General features: G+C 40.4%; 1 protein-coding gene across 4 annotated transcripts in view; it reads left to right on the forward strand.

Annotated features, from left to right (window-relative positions):
• KCNG3 (potassium voltage-gated channel modifier subfamily G member 3) overlaps nt 1-24,226 on the forward strand; it is a 69,355-nt gene that overhangs the window by 39,842 nt on the left and 5,287 nt on the right. For 2 of the 4 annotated variants that reach the window (XR_004287932.1, XM_032352851.1), the window contains exon 2: nt 2,498-2,926. Coding sequence is in view for 3 of the 4 variants with exons in the window: in XM_032352851.1 (XP_032208742.1) it covers nt 2,498-2,926 (429 nt within the window). In the remaining variant the exon portion in view is untranslated. Of the gene's footprint in view, nt 1-2,497; nt 4,731-24,226 lie in introns of those variants that run through there. The other 2 variants (XM_032352848.1, XM_032352849.1) reach the window with 1 other exon arrangement.

Genomic DNA, 24,226 nt, shown 5'->3' on the forward strand with positions numbered 1-24,226 from the left:
AGGCAGCAGGCAGTGGGCCTGGGTTGGGCGCAGCGCTCTCGCTCCCGTCTGGCTGGGGAAGAGACTCAGCACTCCCGTTGGAGAACTGGTGCGTCTTAACCACAAAGAAAGTGGTGACCATCCCCACTGTGTGCTACTGCAATCCCTCTTGAACGTGCGTCGCACGGCTTACCATATGTACCAGGTTATTCCCTAGGAAAACATCCGGTTTAGAGATCTCAGCAGCTGAATCCACCAAAGATGTGTTTGTTGCCCACATGTCCTGTCAGGATGGGGACTGTCTGTCTTTCTCTATCCAGACACCCAGGGGCTTGGGCTGGTAGGGGTCCCAACCATCTTGGAGCCACTTAGGACACATGCCTTCCAGGTTGCCATGGCCGGGAAGAGACTTGGCATTCACCCTTCTGTGCTAGTGCCTGGAAGTGATAGAGTCATTTCGCTCATGGCTCATTGGTCTAAACTGGTCTTATGATCCTAGCTACCTGCAGTGGGGCTGGAAATATGGGGGAATCCATGGAATATTTGATGAGCAGAAGTCATATGTGGTACTCTATTTGTTAAAACTATATATTGGAAAAAAAATGCAGCTTCCTATTCTTTTTTTTTTTTTTTTAAGATTTTATTTATTTATTTGACAGAGATCACACACAAGTAGGCAGAGAGGCAGGCAGAGAGAAAGGGGGAAGTGGGCTCCCTGTTGAGCAGAGAGCCTGATGTGGGGCTTGATCCCAGGACCCTGAGATCATAACCTGAGCTGAAGGCAGAGGCTTTAACCCACTGAGCCACCTATGCACCCCGCAGCTTCCTATTCATTAGGTCTACCAAGTTTCTTTACCCACCCACTTTCCTAAGCCTCCAGGTTCAAAGAGGCCATCATGGTAGCAGCTTTTACTGATGGCCTGGTGGGGACAGGGCAGCTGCCGCAACCACAGGGTAATGAGATTCGTGAGCAGAGCAGCAGATAATACAGTAGAGAAATAGTGGGGGCAGCTGTGACTTCATCTGCTCACTTGGTGTGGTAACTTTGTGTGGTAGGCCGACAAATATTCCTCCCTTTTACCCCAAACATTTCAGGTCCTAATACCTGGAACCAACTGGTATTCCTTATATGGCAGAAGGGGTTTTGCAGATGTGATTAAATTAAGGATCTTGAGATGGTAGTTATCCTGGCTTAGTTGAGGGGGCCCTGAGTGCTGTCACATGTATACTCAAAAGAAGGACACAGAGGGGTGTGACACTGTGACAGAAGAGGAGGAGGCAGAGACTGGAGTGATACCACAACAAGCCAAAGAATGCCCACAGCCACCGGAAGATGGAAGAGGCAAGGAGTGGATTCTCCCCTAGAGCCTCTGAAAGGATTGTGGCCCAGGAACTGGGGAATGGGGCAAGAGTGAGAATTATTTTTCTCTACTCTTCTTTTTTCACCTTTTAAATTGATACCATGTGAATGTACTACCTGTTTTTGTAAATAAATGAAATTAACCTTTACAGCCCTGCCAACGCTATAGTAGGAGAATGCGGTTCAATTTATTTATTCAGGGCTTTATATATATCAAGGCTTCCAAGACCGTGTGCTAAGATTTAATTTCCTCAGCCTTGGGGCGCACAGGCAAGGGCCAAGGGAACCAGAGCCCCCCGGGGTTGGTGTCTTCAATGTCAAGAATACTACCCTTACTGCCAGTGGGCTCTGTAAATATTCTTATTTTCAATGCATGCAGTGATGTGGAAAGGTTGGTAAATACTGCTCTAGGTAAAATGTGGCCTTATATTTTAAAATACATGTCACATAAAAATAGCTATGGAAAAACCAACCCGCCAGTTGGGTCCTTGGGGAAGAACCTAGTGATTATTTCAGCCCAGGCACCCTCAGCCTTTCCTTCCACGATGACCCTTGTGATGAGGGTGGTCATGACCTGATGCTTCTGCCAAACCCTGAAGTCTGGCTTGGCTTCCGTGTTTCCCACACGGGCCCACAGGAAAGGAAAGCAGTGTAGCATGTTAGGAAATGTTCTTGAGTTTATGCTTGTTTACCAAGAAATAAATCATTGAAAGCTTGGCTGTGTCCACCCTCTGTCAGAATAGTCATTTTGACCCACGTCATAATGGCATCACAGCAGAGAACCGCTGTGCTCGCAGAGTCAGTAACGTTTCACATGGTGGCTAGCTGTGGAGAAGGTCATTTTAAGACTCCCAATAAGAGGTCAGTTTTTTAAAAGACAAGTGACGGGCAAAAAAAAAAAAAAAAATACATATTTAGTTATTACCTGCAGTCTATAAATAGAAACTTGACCAAGTTCAGTTTTCGTCTGCACTGTAACGTGTGTTGTTCTGTCGTGTCCTGGTGGGTCTGATGATGTTGGTAATGCTGTCTGTTCTTTGTGTTTTCTGGAAAAAGTAACTGAAGTCGTTTGTCGGTGTAGTACTATCTGAAGATATCTAAGAGCTATTAAAATGCTTAAAAATAAAATGATCAATGCTTCCTTTGTTCTCTTGACAGGATAATTGAAGCTATCTGCATAGGCTGGTTCACGGCGGAGTGCATTGTGAGGTTCATCGTCTCCAAAAACAAGTGTGAGTTTGTCAAGAGACCCCTGAACATCATTGATTTACTGGCGATCACGCCGTATTACATCTCCGTGTTAATGACCGTGTTTACGGGCGAGAACTCTCAACTCCAGAGGGCTGGAGTCACCTTGAGGGTGCTTAGAATGATGAGGATTTTTTGGGTGATTAAGCTTGCCCGTCACTTCATTGGTCTCCAGACACTTGGTCTGACTCTCAAACGATGTTACCGAGAGATGGTTATGTTACTCGTCTTCATTTGTGTTGCCATGGCAATCTTTAGTGCACTTTCTCAGCTTCTTGAACATGGGTTGGACCTGGAAACATCCAACAAGGACTTCGCCAGCATCCCCGCTGCCTGCTGGTGGGTGATTATCTCTATGACTACAGTTGGCTATGGAGATATGTATCCTATCACCATGCCTGGGAGAATTCTTGGAGGAGTCTGTGTTGTCAGTGGGATTGTTCTCTTGGCATTACCGATCACTTTTATCTACCATAGCTTCGTGCAGTGTTACCATGAGCTCAAGTTTAGATCCGCTAGATACAGTAGAAGCCTCTCTGCCGAGTTCCTCAATTAACGCATTGCAAATCGATTCTTGCATACATGTTTGGTAGAAAGAGTTGACACTACTTCCTATTCATCATGTGTTGCTTGCTGGGAGAGCCCTACAGTGGTACTGTCATCGTGCTGGTAGGGTAGAAATTATCCTTCCCAGCTGAAGGGAGGAAAGAATTTCCTTAGAATGGAGTAAATAGAATTGAGACTTCAAAGGAAAAGTAATAACTCCTAGAATAAATTTTAGGATCTTATTTTATTTAGGCTTGTCTCCTTGTCTTGAACGATTACACTTTTTGTGTTTGTTTTAAAGTATATTATTTGAACATTTTAAAACTGAAAGGTACTATTTTCCAAATGTTTCTCCATCTTATGAATTCAGAAGAAGCTTGGAAGTTACAGTGTTTTTTGTTGGAGAGCAACATTTTCATTTCTAAATGTTTTATAATCTCTCATATCAATGTCAGAAGTATCCTGGAAACATATGTCACACGCGGGAACTGTTTAACAAATACTTAAAAATTTTGGCCAAATTTTAAACTGTATAATGGAGCTAGATACAAGCAAGGATAGTATGTGAAAAACTTTTCCAGCATATTTCTCAATTCCCTGATTTATTTTTGTTTCTATTATTCACCTTATCATACAGCTTCATGGATCCTTGAGCATGTTTTCTTTTTTCCATTTTGGATTTCTTTTATCTCTTCACTGAAATGATTCATCAGAGTGTTTCAGAATGAGGAGAACTTGTATTGTTTAGCATTTTATTGGAGTTCATTTTACTTGAATTCACCGCTATTACTAGGTGATAATTGTCCTAACATTCAGATGTCCAAACAAGAATATTTCTAACATAAAAAATGGTAATAGAAATAGTTTGATACTACAACCCATATTTATCTTCTTCTGCTCTTAATTTTTGCCGTGGGTTTAATGAGACTTACCAGATGAAAGGATGTTTATGTAGCCTTTTTATACCAAAGTCATACTTAGATGTTGTCACTGGATTATCATAAAAAGAGAAATTAAATATTTCCTTACTCTCGGTTGCTATGTAGCTAAGCCAATTTTAAGCCAGCTAAAAACAATGAATACATAACTGTTTGATCTGAGCTTCGCCATTTTAAATTGTAGCTAACCAAAACTTATTATACCAATATTGAACAAGATGCCACATTAATCTGGGTAGATTATTAGAACTAGATAATATAAAACTGATGACTATTTAGTGCTAAATTTTAGCAATATGAATTAAGATTTTGCTTTGCTAGCCAGTTGCCATAAAGAAGTCAGTATATAAGCACAAAAAATTAAAATAATAGATTCACAAATAGTTGAATGTTGTACATTGTAATTTAATGGAATGTAGAGGGCGGATATATAGGAGATGGGACATGGTTATATTTATCGAAGAATGGAATATTCATTAGAAGAATATTGACCATCATGTAGTTCAGACCTCATTTAGTACAGGTAGACAATCAGGGCAAGAGAGGATATGATTGTGGAGGAATTAGGGCCCAAACCCGGATCACTAGAAACCTGCCTATCTAGCCCAGCAGCTTTTTTTTTTTTTTAAGGTTTATTTATTTATTTGGGAAGGGGACAAAAGGGGAGGTGCTGAAGGAGAGGAGAGAGAGAATCTTCAGCAGACTCCTTGGTGAGCCTGAAGCCTCTCACCACCCTGAGATCAGGACCTGAGCTGAAACCAAGAGTCAGAAGCTTAACTGACTCAACCACCCAGACGCCCCACCCGGCAGATTTTTCTCAACATACATCTGAGGTTTGAGAAAAACCTCAAAGCCGCACTTCTTTGCCATTGGCATTGCTGGGATAATAATAGCAAAACCGTATCTTACCCCTAATTTCTGAGTCTCTGATATTTTGGCCATTAAAAGAATCTCACCCCATCTTTTTTACTATGCTGCACTGGTATGCTGCTCATTATATGCTCAAAATAAATTCTGTTATTTATTGTATATTTATTGTATTTTAATATATTTGAAATAAATGGCATGGATTTATTTTTTCTTACCTGTTCTGATTAAGGCTTTGTGATTCATGCAGATAATCTGCAGATGTTAGCACCCCCATATTACTAATAAAAATATGGTAGCCATCCATTTTGCTGGCACTGGGAAGACTTCATGGGAATACGTCTCATGTTCCCAAGTAAATTATAACTATCTTGAGGGCTGGGACCCGTTTTTCTTGCACACACCTTTATATTCCCACAATGTCTGTGACAGATATGGGCACAGGCTATTGTGGACTGATTTGGGGGGAGAAATTTCTGTGTGAAGAGTCAAGGAGAAGCACACAGCTGAACGTATACATTGGAGCCACATGTGTGAGCGCACACACACACACACACACACACACTTTGCGGCTGCCCTTAACAAGAAATCTCTTGTTGGCGATGCCAAGCTAAGGACTTCTAATGACTCATTCTACTGACAACTCAGCTACCCATTTACTAAGAACAATGATGAGAAATGATAGAATAGTTCACTTGTGAGTTAAAAAAATATATTGTGGATGTTGTCATTTTCTAAGAACAGAGGCATTTTTCTTACAGCTTTCCCTGAACATTGCTGCCTTAAAAAAAGTCACTTAGTTGGATTTTTTTTTTTTTCTTTTCGAAATAGAGAGAAAGAGAGCATGAGGTGGGGAGGGGCAGAGGGTTGAGGGAGAAAGAGAATCTTAAGCAGACTTCACACCAGAATCTTAAGCAGACTTCACACCCAGTGTGAAGCCCGACACAGAGCTCCATCTCACGACCCTGAGGTCATGATCTGGGCTGAAATCAAGAATCAGATGCTTAGCCAACTGAGTCACCCAGGTGCCCCAAGCCTACTTCTTTAGTTGTGCTTTTAGACATTTCTCATAATTCTGTATTCATGGCACAAATAATTTCATTGGCATCTATATGAGTACCAGTGAGTCAGATAGTACCCTAAATTATTAAGATGCCCAATGAGGAAAGAGGAAACCTGAACATTTGTTCTGACTTTACCACACATGAGACTATGACTTAATCTTCCATATAACTTGTCTTGTATCCTCCCAAATGGTGTGTTTTTTTTTTTCAGATTAAAGATATAAATTACAGCATACATATAAAAGTGAACATACTCTTAAAAATTCAAGGCCTTATTTATCTTTTTCTGTTATGGCTTTATTGTTCTGGTAGGTTGCTATTTGAAACCAACATTTGCATTTGCTTTGCTCTTGGGTTTCGTAGTTACTTGTAACCACACATTTGTAAGTTCTCGTTTTCTTAAAAATGTAGAAATATATTCTTTCACAGTGGCTGTCAGTAAATCAAAGTAATATCCTGTTTTTTAAGTTTTTGCCCAGATATCTTGCCTGGGTCTCCGGTGACCTGGGAGGCAGGGAAGGGGTTACATTGGATATTGGTATTGGAAGGGTATCTTTTGTTGGCTTATGTTTTCTAAAAGGTTTTTCTCTTTGCTATAGAAATGAAAAATTAAAAAAAAACAAAGACCTCCTAGTTATGCTTCACGGTTAAGCTTCTATAACTCCAAACTTAACACATAGCTTCAGAAAATATTTCTAGAGCTCTCTGATCCTATGTAAGGATACATTCGCTTATGGCATGCAGTATACAACCTAAGTGAATATAGTGTAAATATGTCATAGGGCCATAGTAAATTAGAACTAAAGGGCCCTGGAGACCTCTGGTCTACTCGTCCCCTTCCTTCGCCCTTTATCTTGTCCATATGTCAGCAGCCAGGGAAGTGTGCTTCCAGTGGCTTACGACCTAGCTCTCATCCTGATTTGCCTGTGACTTTCTTTGTTTTAGCACTGGAAGTCCCCCTTCCTGTCCCCCTTCATCTCAAGTGACCTGGGACGGTTGGTCACTATAGTGTCAGCTCAGACCCCAGCAACCTGGCTTCTAGATTTTTAGTTCATTAGTCTTTGATGTACTTGTGTTTTATTTTATAACATCAGAAGGCATGAAGGATTTCTTTTTTAAATATTTTCTTTGGGACTTTGGAGCGCTTTCTTATAGGTCAAATAAAGAGCAAATGTTCCTTTTAGACATCCTAGATGTCAGGAAGGATGGCTTGGGACCAGGGTATAGGGGATTCAGACTTAACAGTAAAGCTTTATCCCCCCAATCCCCCGTAAGGTTTTTAAATTGCAGATTTAAAACAACATAGTTGTACACCTATTCATACATATACAAATAATTGCAATTCATAGTCATCATTGCATTGTTTAGAGGTACAGATTGAGAAATGTCATAGCTGAATAGGAAGTAACATGGATTGACACTTACATAGAATGTTCTTTTTTCTGTTCTTTTCTCTTTTTTTTTTTTTTTTTTTTTAAAGTAAGCTCTAGGCCCAGTGTGGGGCTTAAACTCACGACCCTGGGTCAAGCATTGCTTGCTCTACTATCTTACCAACCAGCCAAGCCACTCTTTCATGGAATGTTCCATAGAAGTTCCATTTTGGTCAGGGAAGGTTGCTTATACTTCTTTCTTTATTCACCATGCTTTAATGTGGTGTTTTGCTTCCTGTTTTTCCAGACCCATCTGCGCTCAGAGAACTGGGCCTATCAGGTCTGCCTCGTGCTGTGGAGCCTTCCAAAGACTTGTGAAAGAAATGTCATCTGCCAGTGTGATTACATTGTCCCGGTTCTGTGATGAGCTTTTTTATTGTTTTCTCTCAGCAATTCCCCACTTAGGCCTAAACTTCCAGATTTTTCCAGTTTTTTTTTTTTTTTTAAAGATTTTATTTATTTATTTGACAGAGAGAGATCACAAGTAGGCAGAGAGGCAGAGAGAGAGAGAGGAGGAAGCAGGCTCCCTGCTGAGCAGAGAGCCCGATGCGGGACTCGATCCCAGGACCCTGAGATCATGACCTGAGCCGAAGGCAGCGGCTTAACCCACTGAGCCACCCAGGCGCCCGATTTTTCCAGTTTTTATCAGACAGTCCCAATAAGTACTTAAACTTTGGACCATCAGCTTAATTGTCAGTTGATTAGTGACTGGAACTTGATAACCTGCATTTATGCTGTAACTTAAACAAGTCGATTTTAAGTAGCTTTGGTGAGACTCGTTTGTTTAAACACCAAGCAAGTGTAGTGAAAGCATAAATGACACTTAGTGGGGGGGCATGTAGCTCAGTGGGTTAAGCCTCTGCCTTTGGCTCAGGTCATGATCTCAGGGACCTGGGATCGAGCCCTGCATCAGGATCCCCACTCAGCGGGGAGCCTGCTTCCTCTTCTCTGCCTGCTTCTCTGCCTACTTGTGATCTCTGTCAAATAAATAAAATCTTTTAAAAAAAATGACACTTAGTGGGTGAAAGCCCGAGGGAGTAATTACTGGGACCTCACCCACCAGAACTAAGCAATGCTGTGTCACTTATATCTGAAGAAGTGACCTTGCTTTATTTATGCAACATTGTATTAAAACTGAAATTAAATTTCACATACTTTTTTGTATTAGGTAGATTTTCCTCTTTTTAGATGTTATTTCATTTGTTTTGAAATAATCCTGTAATTCTGCCCATGACAGAGTAGAGGCCACATACATACAGAGTATGTACTATTGTAAGGTATTTTGTTTTTAAAGAAAGGACACATAAGTGTAATGACAGGTGTTTTTGCTGTATTAGTATAGAATGATTTGCTCAACTTTGATATTGCTTTTTAACTGTATGCTACAAGCTTGATCTTATAGCTCTGATGAAATTCCATGCATTCCTTCTCTACAGCCTAGAAGGCAGGAGAATTTTATGTTTTTACGGGGGGAGAGCAGCATTTGAGATATAAATCCTGAACTCTGATACAGGAGGGGGTGTGGGGTGTGTGTGTGTGTGTGTGTGTGTGTGTGACCATAGCTATACATATATTTATTTTGTCTTATTGTTTTAGCCATAGCCCATCTTTTATATGAAACACTTGGAGGTAAAAGGGCAAAATCATGAAATGGATGTAAGGCTTAGCTTTCAGATTCAAGGGAAAGGCTGTTTCTGTTCGGAAGATGGAATTGGCAAGTTTTGGTTTGAGATCAACTGCCTAACTTCTTATCTGTATTTTTATTCAGTTTTCTTACCATTTGGAAGATTTAAAAATAAATAGTATCAATCATAATTGCAAATTAGAATAATGGGTCAAGATCCCCTTCTTGATAAGATTCATTTTATAGTAATTTAAGGGAAATCACCTTTTAGTAACTCCTCCAACCAACTCAGCTGAAAAAGATCAGACAGAAGTTGAGCAACACATGTATGTTCATGGTTTTTTTTCTTTTTTTGTTTATGTCTTTTTCTTAAATGCATTTTTAAAAAATGATGCACCTTTGCTTCAGTGTGAGGCAGAGGTAGAACACTGTAGCATGCAAGAAATAATTAGTTGCATCCTGCTTTTTGTAACAAATAGGCTTCCCTACGTTTGTGTGGGAAAAAAAGCTGGTAAACTTCATATTTCATATAGGCAATAATGGATGTATACAGGTACTCAACTAGAGAATCCTTTTAACCTGCAAGTCAATCTTTTTTTATGTTATTATCCCCTAACATAGATGGTTTTTTAGATTTGATTTTTCATGTATATAAGAATGAGGTCTCTTGAGAAGGGCATGCCTGTATAGGGATCAGAATCAGATCAAATTACTGAAAATCTACCACATGTGAAGTCAGAGTTGAGGAATTATAACATTTGACTGAACAATGAGGATTTTTATCAGCTAATGAAATATGAGGCAATCCTAAAAATGCATATTCTAATACTTGGCTATTAATTCACATAGCATAGAATTTATCATTTCCAAGTGTACAATTCTTGACGTTAGTATGCTCACAGAGCTGTGCAACCATTACCCCACTCTCTAACTCCAGAACATTTTCATGTACCCTGTCCTCATTAGCAGTCACTCCCCATACCACGCCCGCCCCCCGACCTATCCCTTGGGAACCACTAATCTCCTTTCTCTCTTTATATAGTTTTGCCTATTCTGATCATTTCACATAAATGGTAACATGGAGCATGGAGCCTTTTGTGTCTGGCTTCTTTCCCTGAGCATAAATGTTCTCAGGGTTCATTCTTGTAGTAGCGTCAATCAGTCCCTCAAGTCGTTCACTGTTGAGCAAAGTTCTTTTCTTAGGTTTCACCACATTTTGTTCACCCATTTCTCTGTGGATGAGTATGTGGGCTGTTTACACTTTGGGGATGAAATGACAATACTGCTGTGAACATTCATGTACCGGTCACCATGTGAGCCTATGTTTTCCCTCCCTCCCATATATATCTGGGAATGGAATTACTGGGTGGTCATGGTGACACTATGTATAACTTTTTGAGGAACAGCTACTGTTTTCCAGAGCAGCTGAACCATTAAACATTCCCACTAGCCATGTATGAGGGTTTCACTTTCCCCACAGCCTCCCCAACACTTATTTTCTTTTTTTTAAATAATCGCCAGTCTAATGGGTGTGAAGTAGTATCTCATTGTGACTTTTTAAAAAGTAATCTCTACTTGCAACATGGGGTCCAAACTAACGACTGAGATCAAGAGTCAGATTGTCTACTGACTATGCCAGCCAGGCGCCCCTCGTTGGGTTTTTGATTTCCGTTTCCTTAATGACTAATGATATTGAGCCTATTTTCATGTGCTCATTGATTATTTACATATCCTTGGGGACAAATGTCTATTCAAATAATTTTCCCATTTAAAAAATGGGTTATTTTTTTATCATTGAATTATAAGATTTCTTTATATATTCTGGATACCAGATCCTTAACAGATACATGATTTGCAAATACTTTCAGTTTGAGAGTCCTCTTTTCACTTTCTTAATGGTATCATTCATAGCACGCAAGTTTTAGCTTTTGATGTAGTCCAGTTTACCTTTTCTTTTGTCTCTTGTGCTTTGGGTGATGTATCTAAGAAATTCAAGGTCATGAAGATTTACTCACATGTTTCCTTCAAAAAATTTTCTAGTACAAGGCCTTACTTTCAAGTAACTGATCCATTTTGAGTTTTGAGTTTATTTTTGTATATGGTATTGAGGTAGGGGTCCAATATAATTCTTTTGGAGGCAGTATCCAGTATCCTCTACAATTTGTTGAAGAGACTATTTTTTACACCATTGAATGGTATTGGCATAATTGTCGAAAATCAGATTCCAGAGAGGTATGGGTTTATTTCTGGATGCTCAGTTCTTTCCATTGATCTCAACATCTGTTATGCCATAAGTACAGAGAAAACGAAGTAGTAAGTTTGGAAATCAGGAAGTGTGAGTTCTTCTTTTACAAGATTGCTTTGGCTCTTATCAATCCCTTGCATTTCCATATCAATTTCGTATCAGTTTGTCCATTTCTGCAAAAAAGGCAGTTGGAATTTTGATAGGGATTGCTTTGAACTGATTAAGAATGTCCATCGATTAGGGTAGTGCTGCCTTCTTAACAACACGGAGTCTTCCAATCCATAAACACAGTATGTCCTTCCGCTTACTGAAGTCTTTAATTTTCCCCTGCATTCTCTATTTTCTAGTATAGAAACTTTACACTTACTTGGTTTAATTTATTCTTAAGTATTTATTATTTTTGATGCTGTTGTTAATGCAGTTGCTTTCTTAATTTCATTTTCAGATTATTTGCTTCTAGTATATAGAAACACAACTGATTTTTCTATATTGATCTTATGTCCTGGAACCTTACTGAACTTAATAGCTCTAATAGTTGGGTTTTTTGTTTGTTTGTTTGTTGTTTGTTTTAAGATTTTATTTATTTATTTGACAGAGAGGGAGCATAAACAGTGGGAATAGTAGGCAGAGGGAAAGAGAGAAGCAGGCTCCCTGCTGAGCAAGGAGCTCGATGGGGGGCTCCATCCCAGTACTCTGGGATCATGACCTGAGTCGAAGGCAGACGCTTATCACTTTACCGACTAAGCCACCCAGGTGCCCAGGTCTAATAGTTTTTTGAGGATTCTATATATAAGGTTATATCAGCAAAGAGAGAGACTTTTACTTCTTCCATTTGTCTCTTTGTCTTACTAAAATACTCCAGCTAGGACTTCTTGTACATTGTCAAAAAGATGTGGTGAGAGAGGACATCCCTGTCTTATTTCTGATCTCATGAAGAAAATTTTCAGTCTTTTATCATTGTGATGCTTGCTAGGGGGTGTTTGCGGGTTGAAAAAGTTTTCTTGTATTTCTCATTTGTTCGGTGCTTTTATCTTGAAAGGTTTTTGGATTCTAGAAACGTGTTTTAATGAAGAGATGGGTAGGTTTTGTTGTAAGTTGAGATGTACTATCTGTGTCCGGAAATAAATTCTGCTGAAGCGAGTTTCTAAATCTATACGGGAGAACTAATCAGGCTGAAACCATAGAAGTGCTTGTTGATAGTTTTTACGGTTCGTCACCTGATGTACATTTAATGGTTTCTAAGACTATTAAACTGATTCTCTTCATTAACTCAAGTTAATTTGAGTTTGTGTTCACTTGCCTAAAGATACAGAGATGCATAGATACAAGAAAGAGAATGTGTTTCTGCTGGTTGGGTTTTTTTTGTTTTTGTTTTTGTTTTTAAGATTTGTTTATTTAATTTGGAGAGAGAGGAGAAAGAGAGGAAAAGAGAGCAGGGGTGCATACGAGCACAAGGGAGAGGGTAAAGAATCCTAAGCAGGCTCCATACCCAGTTTGGAGTCCAGTGCAGGGGCTCATGACTCTGAGATCATGATCTGAGCCAAAATCAAGGGTCGAATGCTTAACCCATTGAGCCACGCAGGCGCCTCTGTTGGTTCAGCAGTTTTAAAGCCTCTTTATTACCTGACCTTTCACTTCTCATGCTCAGCTAGTACGAGAATACTGGCAGGAGGCCGGAGGGTAGAGAGAGGCTGGCTCTAGCTCCTTGAACAGCCCATGTTAGAGCAGTTGCATGTAGTTCTCTTCTTCTTCCTGTCTGGGGATACCTGGTAGAAAGCTCGAGAAGCAGGGGGCCTGTCTGTGCTTCCTGGAACTGGGTTTCAGATCGTGTATAAGTCTGCCTCTTCCCATAACAGTACTTAGGGGAAGGGCAGGAATCACTGAATTACCAGGAGAGGGAAGGAGTCATCTCCAGAAGAAGACCTTATAGTTAACCTGTGGCATTGCTATAGGAAATGGTTTTGTTTTTTGTTTGGTTGGTTGGTTGGGTTTTTTTAGTCCTCTGTGTACACATAGTAGGAGTGTTTGCCTAACAAGTATCCATGCTGCGCTGGGCCCTGTGGGGTACATAGAAATGACTATCAGCTGGCCTTCCCCTGGCAGATGCCCTTTGAAAAACCTGTCCTGTTCTGTGCAAAAAATCCATCCTTTGGTTTAACCTGAGGCTCCTTTACACAAATGCTAAGCCCCAACTTTCTTTTTTTTTTTTTTCCTTTAAGATTTATTTATTTTAGAAAGAGCATGCATGTAAGAGAGGAAGCACAGAAAGGGGGAGGGGGAGAGGGAGAGAGAAACTTTAGCAGACTCTGAGCACAGAGCCTGCCTGACCTGGGTCTTGATCCTACAACCCTGAGATCATGACCCAAGACTCAGATGCTTATCTGACTGCACCACCCAGGGGCCCTGCCAAGCCCATTTTTTAAAAATGTAATCCCTCATCATGAATATGTCATTCTGAAATACCTCTAGGAGATTATGTCAGTAAAATAATTGGAGAAAATTCATTATTATCTGTAAACAACACTTCCCCAAATGGTGTGGAAGATTGCTTGCAATGTCGAGTTTTGCAGTCTGACTTTTAATGGATAGAGAACCCCACTGGCATTTTTTTTTTTTAAATGAGTAATATTGCTAATGTAGTATCTGACTGCATACTTACAGTTCTCTAATTTTGTACGTATGTCCCAAAGGCCTTTAGTTAATGGCTATGTTTTTAATACATCTCCTGAGTATGCTGGGTAAATATAAGCAATCTTAAGAGCAAATGTGGATATCAAACCCAGTGGAATTATGACCCAGGATTTTGGGCAAGCTACTTTTGTAATGTTACACATTACATTAAAAATATTTAGGAAAAAGAGCTTCAGAGAGAGGTATACTTGCTACAAATGTATTCAGTACTACTCGTAACAGCCATTCTTAGGAATAGTGGGATTCCCCATTACTAGTCATTGGATGCTTTGAATAATGGCTACGATTCCTCATATTTTTAGGGTAATAAAAGTTATGGCAACTTTTTCATAGAATATAATGTACTAATGTTTTATAATTCCTTTATTTTTACTTACTATTTTTTTAGTAAGTATTCTGAAAGTAAATCTGTGACCATAGTTGGTCATCCTAAAAAACAAAATTTGCTGAGAGAGAAAATAAAAACTTTAAGGTAGTAGTAACTCAGAAATCTATCCCTTTCCCTGTATTGCTAGGTCCCTGAATTATGGGGTACATATCAAGCAGACTGCCAGAGGTAGTGGGTGTTTACTATGAAAGGGAGAGCCCCCGTGGCCTGTGCCTGGCAGTTCTGACTTCTGTTCTGAGCTCAAAGATGGCGTCCCTCTCCGCAGCACACCTCTCCCAGTGTCTTCTCTCCCTGGTACACACTGCTTTTTTCTCTTCCTTTTCTTCCCTGTTCACATTCCAGAGTAGCATTGGCTCAGCCTCACCTTCACCAGGGTTAGGGAGTGGTTTTCCAAGCCAGGCCCTCCTGGCTTGGGGAGAGCAATCTTTTTGATTGCTGTGGGCTGGTAGTTGCCCTAAAAAGGAGATGTGGGAAGTGCAGTCGTAGGTGTGCAGAAACACGGTACCGACCATACCCTGGGCCACCACTTACCGTGCCGTGCCGATGGGACACGATAAACAGGCAGTAGCAGCAAGTACTTCGTGACTGGTCTTGTCTGGTGGAACTGAAGTAGAAAACTGATGTCATCCAGAGTTCAGGTTTCTGTTGGGATTAGCCACGGTTCCAGGACTGAATCATTCTGTGGGCAGAAGCTGTGGCTGATTTGTGGCTGTCTCTAGAAGTCCAAGCGTTTGAAGTCAGTGGCCTGTTTGGTGAATTACTAAATAAGCAGATTTCTAGATCCTTTCAAATGAACTAAGGAGCACTCGACATTTCTACTTGCACCTTCCGTCCTTTGCCCCTACTGTTAACCAGTGTCAGGACATTTTTGCAAAGGAGCAGCTCCCTGAGTTTGATACAAGTAGATCTTCTGGTTACTTCGTGTATGTCTGTTATAATGAACACTTCCATTCATCCGTCTACAATCTTAGATTTCTTTTGCCATCAAGATTGTAGCTATTAAAATGTTGAATTTTCCAAAATATTTTTAAAGGTTTTTATTGGTTTTGTTTTGTTTTTTTCAGTAATCTCTACATCCAACATGAGGCTCAAACTCACAACCGTCAGATCAAGAGTCACTTGCTCTTCTGGCTGAGCCAGCCAGGTGCTCCTCTAAATTTTGGATATTACTTGTCTTTTTTATTATTATCCATGTCGTTACATAGTATAGTTTTTTAATTTTTAAAATTATTATTATTATTATTATTATTATTATTATTATATTTGAGCCCAGCGTGGGCCTTGAACTCATGACCCTGACATCAAGACCTGGGCTGAGATCAAGAGTCAGACACTCAACTGACTGAGCCACCTGAGCACCCCCATGTTATCTAACTTTTTGAACCCCTTTTTGTTTCCCTTGTTTTGGTCTAATTTAGAAATTTAATAAGCAATTCCTGTTGAACTTCCCCTTAGAACAATATTTTTGTAAAGTACTTGATTAAATTGTTAGAGGTGAAAATAATTAGAATTTTTTTTTCTCTTAATATCACTGGGGGTTTGGGAAAGGAAACAAGTGCAATAATTGTCAAACTTAAAAAAAATTTTTACCCTGTCATTAGTTTACTTTTGTATTTAGGCACAATAAGTACATGGGGCTTATTTGTTACTCATTACTTTCATTTTAAGGAAAACATTTTTAGTGTGAGTACTGTTAGTAGTCAGATTTCTTCACTGAATGTCATTTCATCAAATTATTCAATAATTAAAAATACACGGAGACTAAGTTTTTGAACAAGAGGAAATCTGGGGTATATTTTTTTTCCCATTTTATATAGTATACATCACTTTTCACTTTTAGGGCCCAAACTGATGGCTTGCATGTTAATGTATTGAATGCTTATGACTTAGATTTGTATTATCTTTCATTTTATAGAGCCATTGACTGGAAATATCCAAAGGTAAATCTGTTACGCCATTTCTAACTTGAAAGTAAAGAGTATATCTACTTTTGTAAAGGTCACAAAATGTAGATTTTTAAATATATTATACATACCAACTTGCAGATTATATTCTATTTAAATTACTGAAGTAAAGGTATATATATTCTGTTTTGCACTAAATGGTACCTTATATACACCCAGCCATTTTTATATCACAATAGTTCAGTTTTATGTAAAGATTGTAGGAAAAGTTTTTATTTGATGTATTTTAAAATTTGCTTTTTGCCTAAGTTTAATTTTGCTCAATAAGTTTGTCATCTCATTATCCCACATGAGACCAAGTCCTCTCTTCAGTTCAGAATCACTTAAATTTTGGTGCACATTTTTGCTATTTTCAGAAACCAAGTTGAAGTAGCCTTACATCAAAGGTAGCCTTATGTGGAGAGCCTTACTGCAGAGATTTTAGAGTATTTAATTTCTGGTATTTTTTCTAGAATTCAGAATCTTGGGTATTTCTGGACATACAAGAACTTTGAAAAGCGTTTTCTATTTAAGTATGGGTAAAATCCGTTAAGTCCATGCAGAATGTCTTTATATTTTCTGACATTGTATTTATGTTAAGTAAGGTTACACCTCAGTTTTTTGTTGAAGTTTGTGCTGTCATATGATAAAGTTCACCAACGGATTCATTGCTCTCTGTGTGAAAAAGATACTTGCCTTAAATAGAGCACTTCTGTTTTGCAAACAGCTGTGGTCAAACTGTCTATCCAGTCCCTCATTTTTCTGTTCACCTGCTTGGCTGCGGGCCTGATGAAGTCCACGCAGGTAAGGAAGAAGATGTACATCTTTTCATTGTTCGTCATCGTAACATAGATTAAAAGGCATTTTGACATGTAAAGATTTTATGGAAAAACCACCTGTGGGTGATATGGCGTACACCGCTAAAGATAGCAAGCGACTGAACAGCTTAAATATGTATTGATTTTAACCATTTTTATTGACCTTATTCTCAATGGGAATAGTGATTCATGTATGTGTACGGCCAGTTCTGTTTCTTCGCCTGTGTATTCATAACTACTGCTAGTCGTCATTATTAATGGCCACTGCCTATCTCATGGAGGAATCAGATGTACTGTATCAAACAAGAGGGAAGGTAATTTGGAGAGTAAAGATTGTGTTACATATAGTTTGGGATTTCAGGTAATAATAGTCTTACTGTTCGATAGCTCTTTCAGGAATGATAGTTTAAATGGATATAGTTTCTATCTTCTAGTAAAAAGATTGTTAAAATCAGCTCAATTTATGTGGCACAATTTTGTTTTCTACTTTAATATGGGATTAGTAAAATGTGCGATCATATGGATTATAGCTTTTCTTACTCGGCTGTGTGATTTTTTTATATTTATGTTAGATCTTTATTGGTACCTAAAATGTGCATCAAATATTTAATTAGTTAGTGGTTGAAGCTTTTTAGCATCTTTAGTCCTTAAGGAAATATTTTATAATAAATTAACTTTGTTATGATATAAATATGTTGTATGTACATCTGAAAACAATCTGTACAGCTTGCACATTTGAATAGTTAATAAATTTTGACTTTGAGAACCACCTACAGCTGATACGAAATCCATGTTACGATCTGTTGAGTGTCGACTTCATTAATTAGTGTAATTCATTCTTGGTGGACTTATTTCCCTTTTGTTCTGAACCAAAACTTCACTTTGCAATAAACTCATGGTGGATAAAGCACAAAAGATGTTTCCTGGCTGTGACAGTGCCTCTGATGATCCCGTGGCTTTGACTCGATCTTTTCATCTTCCTCTGACCTGCTTTCCCACTCCCTTTATCTCCCTTTCAACTGCTCCTCTTCTCTGTGACTAAAAACATGAATAATCGACAGGAGGTAAGTTTCTGGGCTATGATGATGGGTGCCCAGAGGCACTTAATCCGTGTCGAACTGAGTCAGGTATTTTGGAAACTGTACCTCCTAAATGCTATGTGTGTCTACAGTACCTTCCCAGTGACCCAAATGTCTGCCAGACCCTTTCAGTTTTCCTAGTGAAAAGACCACGTGACCCTTCCTGCCTCCCCTTTATCCCTCATGTCTCTCCCCTCTGCATGCTCCCTGTCCACACTCCCCACCCCTGACTTCCTGGGGGAAGTGAGTTTAGATTAGACACTGTTGTACTCCAATGGCCCTTGATCCAGTGTGTTTCAGCCCCACTCCCAGAAGCCCCTGCTCTCTGGTGCTGCCAATAGCGCGGCAGAGTCCTCTCCTGGGTGGAGGCCCTCAGTGCCTCAGGCAGGCGTTTCCTGAGGGCTGAGGCCCTGCTTGTCCTGATTTTCTCAGCAGGCCCCGGGCGTGGGCTTGATGGAGAATAGTACCCCTCCAGGAGTCAAAGTGGGGACTGCTGGGGACAGAGAAGTAGGTACCTTCCTGAAGAGCTGTGGCGTCAGGGCCCAGCACGTCCCTCCAGGGTCCCCGCCAACCGAGGTGGAGAAACAGTCTCGTCAGCCCAGGTGCTGAGGCGGGAGGTTTTCATTTATTGCCATTAAAATTATTGTTTCAAGAGCTGGGCATAAACTATAAACACAGTGGGGACCACAAGGAATTCGTGATAATTGCATTTAAGATAGGAATCCATTCGTCAGGTAACACTTCTGTGCTGCTAATCAGAGTGATGGCTTCTAAACCACAGGGTTTGCCTCTCAGCTGAGTTTTTCTTTATGTTTTATTTTTGGAACTAATCAGGTTTTTGTTTTCTTTTAGGGAAAAACAATAGCGAGCGTCAAACCGAACATGATATGGTTGGATTATTTTTCACATATTTAAAAGAATTACGAACCAGCGTGCGTGGTTGAAATTTTTGATGTCTGGGAAGATAATTAATGTTTTGGTAGGAAAAAAAAAAAACAAGGGAAGAATTTTTGGAAGCCCCCCTCCCCACCAGTCTCCATCTCTCATTAACGTCTCAAGTTGACAAGGGGAGAGAGAGATCCCCCAGAAGTTCCACCATGTCCTTCCTCCATTACTCTTAGGGAGGTTCCGTGAGTGTACCTCTTCGTTTGTGTTAGTCTGTGAATACAGCGAGGTTCTGACGAATGTTTGGCCAAAAATGGGTTTTGGCACTCAGCTGGTAGAGCAATGTAACCTTTTCAAGGCCAAGGAATTTTTGTGTGTGTGGGTGGTCCTTCTGTCTGCTGAAAATGCGAAAGTAAGTGTTTCTACTCTGCTCTGTTCTGAAGAATTTGTGGAGCTTGAGGCGGGGGTCCTGAGGAGCCAGAGGCATCTGAGGAGAAAGGAATTTGACTTTACTTAGGCAGTGAGTTCTTTTATTGGAGCTATGTAGGAGAGATTGGACACATCTTAAAAACGAACTGATTTTCAAAAATGTATAAAAGTAGTATAATACACATACTAGAAAATACAGGGAGCTAGAAAAGAAAAAGAAGAACAAACTTCCCCATTACTGTTACAAGTTCCTGCCATCACTTGGCTTTCTGTATTCCTTTTTGCTGCCCCGTCTCTCTTTGTGCTGGACCTTGAACATGCATATGGAAGGTATGCTTGCTGTCCTTGATGAGCTCCCAGTGGGCAAAGAGACCAGTAGTAAAACATGAAGTGCACAGTGGGGAGGTTAAAGTTTATGAAATACATGCTGTGGATCCCACAGGACAGTCACCTCATTCAGTTCAGGAATCAAGGAAGGCTTCCTGGAGGAGTGATTCTTAAATTCCGTGCAGGGAGACAGGCCCTTAAGGATCTGTAACATCTACAAGGTTTGGCTTGTAGCGAAGCAAGAGAACGTGACTTGATTCTGGCAGTTGCGCCTGGTTGGCATGTACAAGGAGAAGAATGTGTGAGGCCCAATTAGGAAGGGCCTTGTGCCAGCCAAGGAGGTGGGCTTTACCCTGCAGGGAGAAAGTCACTGAAAGAAGCCAGGGGAATGGCATGGCAAGATTTGTCCTTAAGGAGGATCACTCTTTCAACTAAGTCAAGGATGGAAAGAGACCAAGGACAGTGGGACCAACTAGGAAATTCATGGCCATCACCCAGATAGGAGGAAAGGATGAGAGAGGACCCAGTAGCAAAGCCAAGAGACAGGGAGAGAGTGAGTAGCTTTTGGTGGGAGTTAGTCCTATTTTAGACTTATTTAATCAGAAGGAGCCTGGGTTGCATCCAAATGGAAATAGCCAGCGGGCTAGTGACTCTGCCCTGAAGCCCTGGGGAGAGGTCCAATCTGGAGTCATCCAAGACGTCAGGAGCTGGGAATCCTTGGCACATAGATGGAAACAGAGGCTGGTCTGGAATAGGATAAGGAAGAAATTCCTCTAAGAGAGTTGAGGGAAGAGAGGAAGTAACCTGGGTTGGCCTCCAAGAGGCTAGCAAAGGGGGCCAGAGGAGGAAGGAAGGGTGAGGCCCCCCTCTGCATGGAGGTAGGAATATTGAATGCCTCCCAACAGTCAGGAGAGCCGAAGACTGAAAAGTAATCTCTGGACTCTGCAACTAGGTGCTCTAGGCAGCTGGGCTGAAATTTAAGCCCAGGTCTTCCCACACTGAATACTCACCCTAGGCCGACCGAGCCACCCTAGAATGGGAATCTGGGGCGACAACCGACCACCAGCCCGGTTCTTGTGAGTGGCGCTGGCCTGGGAGCCCAGGCTGGGATTCAGCCCAAAGTGCTGCTGGTGGCTCGCGGTCCAGCAGGCCCAGAACATGAACTCTAGGGCTGAAAGTTCACGTCGTTCTCACGCAGCAGACGGTGGAAGGAGCTGAGTGGCACTGCCACGCTGTCCCCACGATCTGGCAAACCTTGCCGTTTCCTTAAGGGTACCCTTTTCCGAGGATGTCAGGAAGCACCGTTTGAACTTTCTTCTAAGCGCCTGAACTCCCCTCGGCCCTGTCAGAAACAACGTGCCACAGTTTGAACAGCCGGAATCACAGTAGCATTTTCAGTGAAAAACCAGGGGTGGTTACGCAAGGTAGCATTTGTACTGCAAATGATGTAGCTGAAATTAAGTGTGTTCTTAATCACATTTAGAGGCAGGGAATGTGATACTGTAATAACCTTCAGCTTTGCCCAAAAAGGACTTATTACTAATAACCGTTAATCACGATGGCCCATAAAATCTAATACAGAGAACAGGAGAATTAAAGGGGGGAAAAAGTGATAGTATTATGTGCAAGAGTCTCATTTAGTCATGTACAGCTTCCTGCCGGGTAATTTTGGGGGGATTTAAAAAAATTCAATTTAATGAATATACACTGTATTATTACTTTCAGAGGTAGTATTCAGTGATTCATCAGTCTTACGTAATTCCCAGTGCGCTACATCAGGTGTCCTCCTTAATGCCCCTCACCCAGTACCCCATCTCCCACCCACCTCTCCTCTGGCAACCCTCAGTTTGTTCTCTATAGTTAAGAGTCCTTTATGGTTTGCCTCTTTTTGTCTTATTTTATTTTTCCTTCCCTTCCCCGATGTTCATGTTTTGTTTCTTAAATTCCACATATGAGTGAGATCATATTGTATTTGTCTTTCTCCGACTGCCTTATTTCACTTTCAGCATAATAATGTCATAGTTCCATCCATGTCCTTGGAAGTGGCAGGATTTCATTCTTTTGATGACTGAGTAATATCCCATTATATATATATACCACATCTTTTTTTTTTTTAAGATTTTATTTATTTATTTGAGAGAGTGACAGAGCACAAGTGAGGAGAGAGGCAGAGGGAGAGAGACAAGCAGAATCCCCACCAAGTGTGGAGCCAAACAGGCTCGATCCCAAGACCCCCGAGATCATGACCTGAGCTGGTCAGACACTTAACTGAGTGAGCCACCAGGCGTCCCCACAACTTCTTTATCCATTCATCACATCTTCTTTATCCACTCACCTATTGATGGACATCTGGGCTCTTTCTGTATTTTGGCTATTGTGGATATTGCCCTGAAGGGCAATTTTAATTTTTAATAAATGTTCTTCATTTATGGAGGTTCTGCAGCTGGCCCACTACTGGAGCACCCTGAGATTTAAAATCACATTATTTATTTATTTTTCTATTTTTTAAAGATTTTATTTATTTATTTGAGAGAGAGAGAGAGCATGAGGGGAGGGCAGGGGCAGAGGGAGAAGCCGAGTCCCTGCTGAGGAAGAAGCCCAATGGGGGGCTCGATCCCAGGACTCCGGGATCATGACCTGAGCCAAAGGCAGATGCTCAATGTACTAAGCCACCCAGGCACCCTAATTTATTAATTTTTTTTAAGATTTATTTATTTAGCTAAATGAGAGAGAGAGAGACCCGAGAGTGAAAGCAGGAGGAGGAGCGGAGGGAGAGAGAGAGGGTCACAAGCGGACCCCTCCTGGATTGCAGAGCTCAACCTCATGATCCCAAGATCATGACCTGAACTGAAACCAAGATCAGATGCTTAACTGACCATGCCACCCAAGCACCCCTATAAATAATTTTAAAAAACACATTTGTAGGAAGTACCTGGCTGGCTCAGTTGGTAAAGCATGTGACTTTTGATTTCAAGGTTGTGAGTTCAAATACCACATTGGATGTAGAGCTTACTTAAAGCACACACACATACACACACGTACACACATTTGCAGTGATTCATTATGTCTTTTGTTTGTCCCTATTCTGATCAAAAAGAAGCATTTAGGGACGCCTGGGTGGCTCAGTTGGTTGGACGACTGCCTTCGGCTCAGGTCATGATCCCGGAGTCCCGGGATCGAGTCCCGCATCAGGCTCCCAGCTCCATGGGGAGTCTGCTTCGCTCTCTGACCTTCTCCTCGCTCATGGTCTCTCTCACTGTTTCTCTCTCAAATAAATAAATAAAATCTTTAAAAAAAAAAAAAAAAAGAAGCATTTATTTTAAAAACTATTAATTTTTAAAATTGCATAAAAATTATAACAAATTTAAATAACGTAAGAATATATAGAATGGAGAGAAAAATTTTCTCCATTCTAAATTGAACCCAATAGGTACCCACAGGTAGTGGTTTCTTGTGTAATATTTTACATCTTTTTCTATAATAGCATGTACGTATTTGACTACTAATAGATTAAGAAAGTGCAGTAACATTAGCCAGAAAGGTAGAAATAACTCCTGTCCATTAACAGATGAATGGATAGACAAAATGGGGAGGAGGCGGTGTACACACACACACACACACACACACGAATAATACTCAGTCTTACAGAAGAGTTAATTTCTGGGGCACCTGGGGAGCTTAGTTGTTAAGTGTCTGCCTTCGGCTCAGGTCATGATCCCTGGGTCCTGGGATCGAGCCTTGCATCCGGCTCCCTGCTCAGTGGGAAGACTGCTTCTCCTTCTCCCACTCCCCTAACTTGTGTTACTTCACTCGCTGTGTCTCTGTCAAATAAAATAAAATCTTTTAAAAAAAAGAATTAATTTCTGATTCATGCTACTGCATAGATGAACCTTGAAAATATACTAAGTGAAATAAGCAGACACAAAAGGACAAATATTGTGTGCTTCCACTTATGTGAGGTACCTAGAATATACAAGTTCGTAGAGAAAGAAAGCAGAATAGAGGTTACCGGGAGCTTGGGGTGGTAGGACAGAAGAATTCTTGTTTAATGGGCATAGAGTTTCTGTTTGAAATAATGAAAATTTCAGGAAATGGACGGTGGTGATGATGTTTGTACAACATTTTGAATGTACTTAATGCCACTGAACTGTACACTTAAAATAGTTAAAATGGTAAATTTTATGTATATTTTGCCACGATAAAAAAAGAAAAGCACAGCGGGTATATAATTTTCACATTTACTTCAAACACTTAGAAACGATATGATATATGATAAAAATATTTTTTAAATGTAGTGACACTTGACAGCTTGAAGTTTGTATCAGTCACCTTGGACTAAGTAATGCAGGGCCAGCCAGCAAATCT

This window comes from Mustela erminea, chromosome 7, assembly GCF_009829155.1.
Source record: "Mustela erminea isolate mMusErm1 chromosome 7, mMusErm1.Pri, whole genome shotgun sequence".
Taxonomy (NCBI): Eukaryota; Metazoa; Chordata; class Mammalia; order Carnivora; family Mustelidae; genus Mustela; species Mustela erminea.